Here is a 12,573-nt window from a genome sequence, read left to right on the forward strand (position 1 = left end):
GAACTTATGTGGAAGAATCTTTCAATTTTTTGGTGGATAAAGATATTGCATTTAATGACGGAAAGTGTTCTAATGAGTTTTCAAAGTTTAAAAAGAAAAAATACACAGCGACATATGATGGTCAATCTGAACGAAGCCAGAAGAAATGGTACAAGTACATTGAGTCGTGCAGTTGTGAAGAACAATTTACTGAAGTAACTAAAATAGCGCAGTTCTCCTTGGCAGTGCCAGTCCAAAGCGCTTGTTTTGAGAGTTTGCTCCTTAAAACACACGCAGTGGGCAAAGGAGAACATAGACTGACAACTGAATCTGTATAAGAGATTTCAATGGTAAAATTTAATGTGTATCAAATTTTATTTGTGTGAACAAATAGAACATTTAAACAAGATTCACTCCACTGAAAAAATCACGTAAGACATTGTTTCTAAAGTAAAGAAAGTATACGTGATATGCATAATATGTTTTAGTGTTTTTTTTCATATGCCATATAGCCATTTGAGAACATATAATTCAACTAATAATTTTCCATTCGGTCCTCCTAATGGAATTAGTCCAGCTCTCAAAATGAAATTTTCACTCTGCAGCTGAGTGTGCGCTGTTATGAAACTTCCAGGTAGATTAAAACTGTGTGCCAGACCGAGACTCGAACTCGGGTCCTTTGAGTTTCACAGGAGAGCTACCGTGAAATTTATAAGATAGGAGACAAGGTACTGGCAGAAGTAAAGCTGTGAGAATGGGCCGTGAGTCGTGCTTGGTTAGCTCAGATGGTAGAGCACTTGCCCGTGAAAGGCAAAGGTCCCGAGTTCGAGTCTCGGTCCGGCATACAGTTTTAATCTGCCAGGAAGTTTCAGTCCAGATCTCGACAGAAACTTCACAGACACTATTTTACGGTAATCGTAATTTCTTATTTAAAACAAAACAAAAAAAAAGCATCCCAGCCTAGTAACGATCATGTGGACCATGCGAAAGATAATAGGAATGGCAATCACCCTTTTTTATTTAAAACAAAAGAAATGCATTCTAGTACCGCTATACATAATATGACATCATCAGTGTTTAGCTTATCCTACCCTCTTAACGAGATCAGGACTAGAACCGTCCTAAAAGCGTGTTGATAAATCCCTTTGAGGGTTTACTCGTTTTGGTGTTTCACAATATGGTAACAGTATTTTTAGGAAATAGACGTATCTGCAGGCTTCCTTGTGGAGCCGTGCCGTGCGCAGCGTGTCGGTCGGCTGACGCAATGGTGCATTGCTGTACTCACACTCCGATGAGCCCCGGTGTCTCTCCGAAGAAGTGTTTGCGCATGCGCGCCTTGTAGTGCTGTATGGAGGGCATAGCGGGCCGATGGGGGCAGGCGTCCTTCCTGCGCAGCACGTGGGCCACCAGCCGCGCGTCGAACAGGAAGACCAGGTCTGGGTGGCCCACCAGCCCCGAGAAGCGCGCCAGCCGCCCGTGCCGGCCCAGCGACACCATCACCTCGTCCAGCCGCTCCACCGCGTACTGGCCTGCGCAGGCGCACCCACACGTCAGGCAGCTGGCAGCGTGTCCCCAACCACGACGCACCTCGTTAGAGGTGAGTTTTCTGGTCAGGAACATAATCACACCAGACAAAAAAAATACTCACCCGCCGGAGACCTAATACCAACAGTGTCTGGATAATGGCCTCAGTTCAAGAGACTCCAGATTTTCCTACTTATGTGCCATATACACTGATCAGTCAGCAAGAACATTATAATCGCCTACCTGATAGCCGGTATGTACAGCTTTGGCAAGATAAAAGTGGCAACGAGTCTTGGAATCTACATCTACATACATACTCCGCAATCCACCATACAGTGCGTGGCGGCGGGTACCTCGTACCACAACTAGCATCTTCTCTCCCTGTTCCATTCTCAAACAGAACGAGGGAAAAATGACTGCCTATATGCCTCTGTACGAGCCCTAATCTCTCTTACCTCTTATCTTATCTTTGTGGTCTTTACGCGAAATATAAGTTGGCGGCAGTAAAATTATACTGCAGTCAGCCTCAAATGCTGGTTCTGTAAATTTCCTCAGTAGCGATTCAGGAAAGGAACGCCTCCTTTCCTCTAGAGACTCCCATCCGAGTTCCTGAAGCATTTCCGTAACACTCGCGTGATGATCAAACCGACCAGTAACAAATATAGCAGCCCGCCTCTGAATTGCTTCTATGTCCTCCTTCAATCCGACCTGATAGGGATCCCAAACGCTCGAGCAGTACTCAAGAATAGGTCGTATTAGTGTTTTATAAGCGGTCTCCATTACAGATGAACCACATCTTCCAAAAATTCTACCAATGAACCGAAGACGACTATCCGCCTTCCCCACAACTGCCATTACTTGCTTGTCCCACTTCGTATCGCTCTGCAATGTTACGCCCAAATATTTAATCGACGTGGCTGTGTCAAGCGCTACACTACTAATGGAGTATTCAAACATTACAGGATTCTTTTTCCTATTAATCTGCATTAATTTACATTTACCTATATTTAGAGTTAGCTGCCATTCTTGACACCAATCATGAAAGCAATGAGGCTTTGGTAGGTCATTGGAGGAAGCTGGCACCACATCTGCACACGCAAGTCACCTAATTCCCGTAAATTCGGAGAGGGGGCAATGAGCTCTGATGCCACATTCAATCACACCCCAACTGTGTTTGATCGAGTTAAGATCTGGCGAGTCAAGGAGCCATCACATCAACTGGAACTCGCCACTGTGTTCCTCGAACCATTCCATCATACTCCCGGTATTGTGGCATGGCGCATTACTTGTTTGAAAAATGCCACTGCCATCAGGGAACATGATTGTCATGAAGGGGTGGACTTGGTGTGCAACCAATGTATGATGCTCCCTGGCCGTCATGGTGCATTGCATGAGCTCCACTGGTCCCACGGATGCCCACATGAATGTTCCCCAAAGCATAATGGAGCCGTCACCCACTTCTCTCCATCCTGCAGTACAAGTGTTAAAGAACTGTTACCCTGGAGGATGACGGATTCGTGCCCTCCCATCGATATGATGAAGAAGATGTTGGGATTCATCAGACCATGTAACGCGCGGCTGCCGCGTCAGTGTCCAGTGCTGATGGTCGTGTGCATATTTCAGTTGTAGTCGCTGATATTGTGGTGTTAACATTGACACATGCATGGGTTGTTGGTTGCAGAGGCACACCATTAGGAGTGTTCGGTACACTGTGTTCAGACATACTTGTGCCCAGCATTAAAGTCTGATGTTAGTTTTGCACAGTTCGCCAGCTGCCTTGCCTTACCGTTCTGCCCAGCCTTCAACGTCCAACATCTGTGATGACGGGTGAGCACCCAACCCCACGACGTCTGGATGCGATTTCACCTTTGTTTCGCCAAGTGTTGAAGACACTCACCACAGCACTTCTCGAACACCTGACAAGTCGTGTAGTTTTCGAAATGCTCGTGCCAAACCTCTGGGCCATCACAATCTGCCCCCAGTCAAACTCAGATAAATCGTGCGCCTTCCCCATTCTCCACTCGGACAGCACGCTCACTGGTACTACATGCACCGTGCATGCAGCTGACTAGCAGTCACTCCTGTCCAGGTGACGCTGCTATCGCCTGGGTGGTTTTATATCGATAGTAGGTCGGTGGTCATAATGTTCTGGCTGATCAGAGTACAGCAGAAGCTATTCGTTGGTCGTTAGATTCCACAGAGCTACGAAACTTCAGGGATATTGATTGCAGTGCCTCACCCACTGGTCCAAATAGTCCCAGACACATTCTTACAGTATTAAGATCGGATAATCGTTGTCCAGTCGATATACTATAGGGTGCCTGAGTGCTCACAGAACAGTTGTTGCTGTCTTGAGCGATGGGAGTGTCTACATCTACATCTACATTTATACTCCGCAAGCCACCCAACGGTGTGTGGCGGAGGGCACTTTACGTGCCACTGTCATTATCTCCGTTTCCTGTTCCAGTCGCGTATGGTTCGCGGGAAGAACGACTGTCTGAAAGCCTCTGTGCGCGCTCTAATCTCTCTAATTTTACATTCGTGATCTCCTCGGGAGGTATAAGTAGGGGGAAGCAATATATTCGATACCTCATCCAGAAACGCACCCTCTCGAAACCTGGCGAGCAAGCTACACCGCGATGCAGAGCGCCTCTCTTGCAGAGTCTGCCACTTGAGTTTGTTAAACATCTCCGTAACGCTATCACGGTTACCAAATAACCCTGTGACGAAACGCGCCGCTCTTCTTTGGATCTTCTCTATCTCCTCCGTCAACCCGATCTGGTACGGATCCCACACTGATGAGCAATACTCAAGTATAGGTCGAACGATTGTTTTGTAAGCCACCTCCTTTGTTGATGGACTACATTTTCTAAGGACTCTCCCAATGAATCTCAACCTGGAACCCGCCTTACCAACAATTAATTTTATATGATCATTCCACTTCAAATCGTTCGGCACGCAGAGGTTACTTTAATGTCTGTAGACGTCTCTCCGTTGATAACAACATGCTGTGTTCTGTTTGCTAAAAACTCTTCAATCCAGCCACACAGCTGGTCTGATATTCCGTAGGCTCTTACTTTGTTTATCAGGCGACAGTGCGGAACTGTATCGAACGCCTTCCGGAAGTCAAGAAAAATAGCATCTACCTGGGAGCCTGTATCTAATATTTTCTGGTTCTCATGAACAAATAAAGCGAGTTGGGTTTCACACGATCGCTGTTTCCGGAACCCATGTTGATTCCTACATAGTAGATTCTGAGTTTCCAAAAACGACATGATACTCGAGCAAAACACATGTTCTAAAATTCTACAACAGATCGACGTCAGAGATATAGGTCTATAGTTTTGCGCATCTGCTCGAGGACCCTTCTTGAAGACTGGGACTACCTGTGCTCTTTTCCAATCATTTGGAACCTTCTGTTCCTCTAGAAACTTGCGGTACACGGCTGTTAGAAGGGGGGCAAGTTCTTTCGCGTACTCTGTGTAGAATCGAATTGGTATTCCGCCAGGTCCAGTGGACTTTCCTCTGTTGAGTGATTCCAGTTGCTTTTCTATTCCTTGGACACTTATTTCGATGTCAGCCATTTTTTTCGTTGGTGCGAGGATTTAGACAAGGAACTGCAGTGCGGTCTTCCTCTGTGAAACAGCTTTGGAAAAAGGTGTTTAGTATTTCAGCTTTACGCTTGTCATCCTCTGTTTCAATGCCATCATCATCCCGGAGTGTCTGGACATGATGTTTCGAGCCACTTACTGATTTAACGCAAGACCAGAACTTCCTAGGATTTTCTGTCAAGTCGGTACCTAGTATTTTACTTTCGAATTCACTGAACGCTTCACGCATAGCCCTCCTTACGCAAACTTTGACATCGTTTTGCTTCTGTTTGTCTGAGAGGTTTTGGCTGCGTTTAAACTTGGAGTGAAGCTCTCTTTGCTTTCGCAGTAGTTTCCTAACTTTGTTGTTGTACCACGGTGGGTTTTTCCCGTCCCTCACAGTTTTACTCGGCACGTACCTGTCTAAAACGGTCATAGTTGAGATACAGCCCTGCTTAGAAGGTGGCGTCAAGGCAGCTAACAGTTTCCTCGTTGCGAACGGGAGAGCGCTAGAACCATCAAAGATGCCACAGCTAGCACCACGGGTATCCTCTAGAGATCTGTGGCGCTGCGCTCGCATCATAATCGTCGATTCGTTCTCTCTTACTGAAGTATGCGGAAGGCTACTCGTGATATTGTTAACATCGAATATGAGCACACGAATTGGTGTTGTAAAGTAGCGCTGACATGGTGAAATAACCGATTCTCGGGATCAGGTGGCATTTAATGAATCTATGTTTTCTGAGACTGTGGAGAATGTAAGACCAAAATTAACTGATACAAAGTATAAATTGGCATATGTGTTCCATTGCAGGAGGAGTGATATCTGGAGTAAGTTTCACGCTATAATCCACCCTTCAGACGAAAACATACAAATTTCGTCCAGTGCAAACAAGATCATTGTATTCTTGTTTATTGCAGCTCCACCATGATAAAACATACGAACTGTGTCGAAAGAAAGCTGGTTGTAGAGCAATGTGATTGTTATATCCTTGCGACAAAAAAGCGTGCTGTTTCTGTGTTCAGTTGGTAAGGGATCTTGCGTTTATGGGTTAACAATGAGCTGTGTAGCTTATCGTTCATTTCTGCAGTTTACTTTAATAATTAATCGCCATTTAGAGCTTGCACTTCATCCTCATGTCATGTTTTCTGGTACTGTCACTATACAGCCAATAACACATCAAAAGTTTGTATGTGTCGACGTAATTTTTAGATATTCTCTGAATAGATGTTAAATATTAAAACGAAATTACGGCAGTTCTAATGTTCTAATGTGTGTGAAATCTTATGGGACTTAATTGCTAAGGTCATCAGTCCGTAAGCTTACACACTACTTAACCTAAATTATCCTACGGACAAACACACACACACATGCCCAAGGGAGGACTCGAACCTCCTCCGGGAACAGCCGCACAGTCCATGACTGCAGCGCCCAAGACCGCTCGGCTAATTACAGCAGTCTTCAAAAAAGTTTCATCTATATAAATGGATGCATAAACATAACAAAATTCACTGATATGTAACTTTCTACTGTCATTTAGGCAGCTCCGACATTTTACGACATTCAAATTGCACTTTAGAATGGATATAAAGCCTAAATCATGATTGTGTGAAATTATTGAGTAATCAATTTATAGTTTAACGGCGGAAATTTCTTTCAAAAAGTCGCTTATACTTTTGAAATAAGCATTGTAAACAACCAGCTGAAACAATACCTGTTTCCCGTTCACGAAACTATCATCACTGGAGGGAAAGCTGGACACTGATGGTTTCCACATACATATCAGTACAATGGCACCTCAGTATACACTTAGGTGACAAAAGTCATGGGATAGCGATATGCAATAGCTGCAGTACCTCGTACACAAGGGATGAAAGGGCAGTGCATTTGTACTCAGGTGACTATGGCCGCACGACGGGAATTAACGGACTCTAAACACGGAATAGTAGTAGGAGCTAGACACATGGGAGATTCAGTTTCGAAAATCGTTAGGGAATTCAATATTTCGAGATCCACAGTGTCAAGAGCATGTCGAAAATACCAAATTTCTGGCACTCTCTCTCACCAAGGAGAAGGCAATGGCCTCCGTTAGGACAGTGCGGTGAAATTGGGCGTTAATTGGCTATGACAGCAGACGACCGAAGCGACTGCCTTTGCTAACAGCACGAAATCGTCTGCAGCGCCTCTTTTGGGCTCTTAACCATATCGATTGGACCCCAGACGAATGGAAAACCGTGGGCTGGTCAGATGAGTCTCGACTGCAGTTGGTAGGAGCTGATGGTACGGTTCGAGTGTGGTGCAGACCCCACGAAGCCATGGACCCAAGTTGTCAACAAGGCGCTGTGCTAAATGGTGGTGGCTCCATAATGATGTGGGCTGTGTTTATATGTAACGGACTGAGTCTTCTGGTCCAACTGAACCGATCGATGGTTATTTTCGGCTAGTGGGAGACCATTTTCAGTCATTCATGACCTTGATGTTCCCAAACAACGATGGAATTCTTATGGATGACAATGCACCATGTCACCGGGTCACAATTATTCGTAATTCGTTTGAAGACCATTCTGGATAATTCGAGAAAATGATTTGGCCCCCCAAATCGCCCGACATGAATCTCATCGAACATTTATCGGACATAATCGAGAGATCAGTTCATGCACAAAATGCTGCAGCGGTAACACTTTCGAAGTTACAAATGCCTATAAAAGTAGCATAAATCAATACTTCTGCAAGGACCTCCTCTCCCCCAACGACTTGCTGAACCGATGCCACGTCCGGTTGCTGCACTCCGCAGGGCAAAACGAGGTCCGACACTTTATTAGGAAGTATCAAATGGTTCAAATGGCTCTGAGCACTATGGGACTTAACTTCTGTGGTCATCAGTCCCCTAGAACTTAGAACTACTTAAACCTAACTAACCTAAGGACATCACACACATCCATGCCCGAGGCAGGATTCGAACCTGCGACCGTAGCAGTCCCGCGGTTCCGGACTGCGCGCCTAGAACCATTAGACCACCGCGGCCGGCTATTAGGAAGTATCCCACGACTTTTGACACCTCAGTGTATTTTGAGGAATGTGGAAATTTGAGATCGGAAAGTAAAGAACATTAATTTTTTTTTTAGTAGCGACGATACTACGATCGTAAAAGCAATGAGATTCTAAATGAAGGAGATATCCGGTTTAGGGTCTCCTGGATTCAAAAAAGTGTTTTTCCACAAAATGTATGGCAGAATATACGAGTATCTATCGACCTTAGTACGTTAAATTATATTTTCTTCAGGTTATCTAGCCGGTCGTATGAGTTTACAACAAAGACACAGCTGTTTCGCTTGTAAAATTATGTAATTGCAATAGAACAGTCTTGGATTCGGTGCTCTTTTCAAAACTATTTTACGTTTTTTAATTATTTACTGCAAAGAGAAGAGTATTCGCGTCACATGAAAATGCCCCGAGAGATTTTTCTTTTGCCTATTCTGAAACTTCCTGCTGCAGTGTATTTTCTTGTATTGTCAACATGTTTGAAATAGTGTAATTTGAATCATTGCTGGTATTATGGTTTCACTTAAAACTTCCATTACTAGACGTCTGACACAACGCGAGTGTTCGTGAGTTACCGTGCGTGGTCCGAGAGTTTTCTACCATATCATATAGGCTGCAGAAGATCGTATAAAATAGTTATCAGTCTGTACATAAGTAAATGGAATTACTTACGATTGTTTCTTTGTAATTCATTTTTTCTTCTCGTAGTGTCAAGGATGGTTTTTAGGGATTTCGTTTTCTTGATATAAAATGTGTCGTTAAAAGCTCATATTGTACAAACTGTAGTTGACAGTTACACTGAGATTTCTTGCAAAAGTTTCAGTCATAAGGGGCATACTTGCAAGACGCCAAAGTTCCAAAAGAAGAGCCTCTTGTTTCGAGATTTTTAAGGTTTTTACAGTTTGTGTTCTGTATGAATTTTCTAGATTTGTTCATTTTGGTGGTAAGATTTTTCTTAATTTTATGTGTTTCGTTAGCGTCATCTGATTAGAATTTTTTTAAACTCAAACTAATCAAGAATTATCTTAGGTCCACTCTGTCAGTTTCGTCAATCGGAAATAGAATAGCCAAAAGTATTGATTTGCATGTCGCAACTTTAAGATTTGCAGCAGAAAAAGTTCAGAGGAAGCGGTTCTCAGCTAAGTGTTAAAGTCACAAAGAAGATCTTTGGTTATCTGTAATGCTTCTTAATAAACAACTAAACTGTGTTATGTATAAATATGCGTTTTAGGCCGATCTTTACATACTGTTTGTCGTGACAACTATGGTGTATCGTAATCGCAGTAATTAAATTCGAAAGCCCGCGTCAAATAGTACCGAAATCAACCAACAGATTGCGACCACATACGAGGATGGCTCGGTACCAGCGCCTGAAACATTCAGTGTGAGCTTGGCCGTACTACGAAATGGATGTAAGCAGAGTGGAACAGCGAGCATACGTGAAAATTGCCTTTCTCGGTATTAGAAATGCTACTCACAAGGGAACCTCCCCATCGCCCCCCCCCCCCCCCCTCAGATTTAGTTTTAAGTTGGCACAATGGATAGGCCTTGAAAAACTGAACACAGATCAATCGAGAAAACAGGAAGAAGTTGTGTGGAACTATGAAAAAAATAAGCAAAATATACAAACTGAGTAGTCCATGCGACGATAGGCAACATGAAGGATAATGTCAGCTCAGGAGCGCCGTGGTCCTGTGGTTAGAGTGCGCAGCTGCGGAACGAGAGGTCCTTGGTTCAAATTTTCCACGGGTGAAAAGTTTACTTCCTTTATTTTCGCCAAGTTATGATCTGTCCGTTCGTTTATTGACGTCTCTGTTCACTGTAATAAGTTTAGTGTCTGTGTTTTGCGACCGCACCGCAAAACCGTGCGATTAGTAGACGAAAGGACGTGCCCCTCCAATGTGAACCGAAAACATTTGATCGCAAGGTCATAGGTCAACTGATTCCTCCTCAGAAAGACACGTCTGGTATATTCTATACGACACTTGTGACAGCATGTGCGTCACATGACAGGAATATGTTGTCGACCCACCTAACTTGTGCAGTTGGCGAATGAGTATCAAGATTCTTCTACCGTGCCCGATTTAGGTTTTCTTGTGGATGTGATAATCACTCCCAAAAAGTGATGAAAACATAACGGACGGACAGATAATAATTGTCTGAAAATAAAAATTTTCATTCGAGGGAAAACTTGAACCAACGACCTGTCGTTCCGCAGCTGCTCACGCTAACCACGGAACCACGGCGCTGCTGGGCTAAAATGGTTCTTGATGTTGCTTATCTTGCTCATGGACTACTCAGTTTGTATATTTTGCTTATTTTTTTCATAGTTCCACACAACTTCTTCCTGTTTTCTCGATTGATCTGTGTTCAGTTTTTCAAGACCTATCCACTGTGCGAACTTATAACCAAATCTGAGAGGGGTGCGATGGGGAGGTTCCCTTGTCAGTGTCATGAGGAACTATGAGCAGTTGTGGGAAACAAGAGTATCACCTGTGGAAGTCATACTCATTCTGGCGTATGACAGCCACGAGTTTATGGAGTGTCACCCTGTTAGGAACAGCCACACTGTCAATGTCCAATACTAGCACAACTTTCTGCTGAACCATCTGACATGTACACTTCCACAAAAACGTTCGCCACTGCGGGATAATGCAATCATAATCCACAGTAACACTACAGCCCTCGCCACAGGCGTCATCAACAACTGTGCACAGTGGTGGGGGTAGGAAATTCTCCACCACCTACCCCAATCACCGAATATCAATCCGTGCGATTTGAACTCAAAGCACAACGGTAGATACCATTGCGTGGGGACGCTTCGTAAACAGGGCGGATATCGCACGAGATTTCAGCGAGATGTGGCACACATTGATGGCAATGACAATGGCATTCAGCGCCTTCCCGGTGGCTGGCAACGCTGTGTGATGCACTTGGGGAGTATTCTCAAGGGCGTTAGTTGATTTTGATTCATTTTTGTTCGATTTGTACTCAGGCACAACACATTTACACAGAGTCCAATGTGTGTGTTTTACTGCAACCTTTGCCTTGACGTCCTGTACTGGAATCCTGTGTGTGTTCCACACATTGGTTCAATGCACATTGTGGAATTCCCGTGTTGTCACAACATTGCAGGATATACTGCAGTTGCTATGACTTACAAGGTGCGACAATAAAGTATTGAGACTGATTTTCTTTGCAAGATGTGGCAACCCTGCAGGCTTGCGTAGGCACAATATCTTTGACCTTGGTCTATCAGCTGCTTCTAGTCCAAGCAGCACATCGATGCAACTGCTCAGTCGTGAGTTGTACTGTAATAAGTTAACATGTGTTTGTGTCTCTCATCACGGAAATGGAACCGCATAATATTGCGCAACGGTATGCCATTTCTTTTTGCGTTAAATTGGGTGAAAACGCGACAACTTACGGTACACTTCAGAAAGTTTTTGGAGAGGAGGTTATTTCAAGAGCTCGAGTTTTTCGTTGGCATAAAATGTTTAGTGAAGGCAGAACGAATGTTGAAGATGAAGACCACAGTGGACGACCATCAGCCTCACAGACAAATGGCAACTTGGCCAGCGTGCTTGGACTCATACGATCTGATCGAAGATTATCCGTGCAAATGATTGCAGAAGAACTGAAGATCAATCGAGAAACGGTTCGTCTTATAATAACCAAAGATCTTGGTATGAGAAAGATTTGTGCAAAAATGGTCCCCAAAAATCTCACTCCACAACAGCGAGAAACACGGAAAAATGTGGCAGCCGATCTGTTAGAGCAAATGGAATCCATAATTGTGATGAAAGCTGGTTTTTCCAGTACGATCCAGAGACTAAACGCCAAAGTTCGCAATAGTGCTCAGAGGGATCACCCAGACCAAAAAAAGCTCACATGTCAAAGTCAAAAGTGAAATGCATGCTTGTGTGCTTCTTTGATTCCAAGGGAATTGTTCATAAAGAGTGGGTGCCTCCTGGACAAACAGTTAACCAATGTTACTACAAAGAAATTTTAGAAAGACTTCGTAAAAGAGTTCTTCGTGTGTGTGCCAAAATTGCTGATAATTGGATTCTGCATCACGATAATGCGCCATCCAAAACTGCTCTGTCAGTGTAGCAATTTTTAATCTCAAAACAAATTTCAGTACTACCACAGCCACCATATTCGCCAGACATCGCTCTGTGAGACTTTTTTCTATGTCCAAGAGTCAAAACGGCGGTCAAGGGACACCATTTTCAAACAACACAAGATGTCCGAAAAGCTGTGACGAGGGTCTTGTAGAATATTACTAAAGATGAGTTCCAGAAATGTTACCATCAATGGCAGAATCGCTGTAAAAAGTGTGTGCAATCAGAAAGGAACTGCTTTGAAGGAGGCAACACTAAACTTGAGTAAAATGGTAAGCAACCTTCTTTTTCTTCACATCAGTCTCATTACTTT

At 43.9% G+C, this 12,573-nt stretch overlaps 1 protein-coding gene across 1 annotated transcript in view; it reads right to left on the reverse strand.

Annotated features, from left to right (window-relative positions):
- The window catches only part of LOC126108212 (probable cytochrome P450 49a1), a 145,801-nt gene that overhangs the window by 109,549 nt on the left and 23,679 nt on the right, over positions 1 to 12,573 (reverse strand). Inside the window, exon 3 of the mRNA XM_049913478.1 lies at positions 1,265 to 1,508. Coding sequence (XP_049769435.1) covers positions 1,265 to 1,508 — 244 coding nt within the window. The remainder of the gene's footprint in view (positions 1 to 1,264; positions 1,509 to 12,573) is intronic.

This window comes from Schistocerca cancellata, chromosome 1, assembly GCF_023864275.1.
Source record: "Schistocerca cancellata isolate TAMUIC-IGC-003103 chromosome 1, iqSchCanc2.1, whole genome shotgun sequence".
Taxonomy (NCBI): Eukaryota; Metazoa; Arthropoda; class Insecta; order Orthoptera; family Acrididae; genus Schistocerca; species Schistocerca cancellata.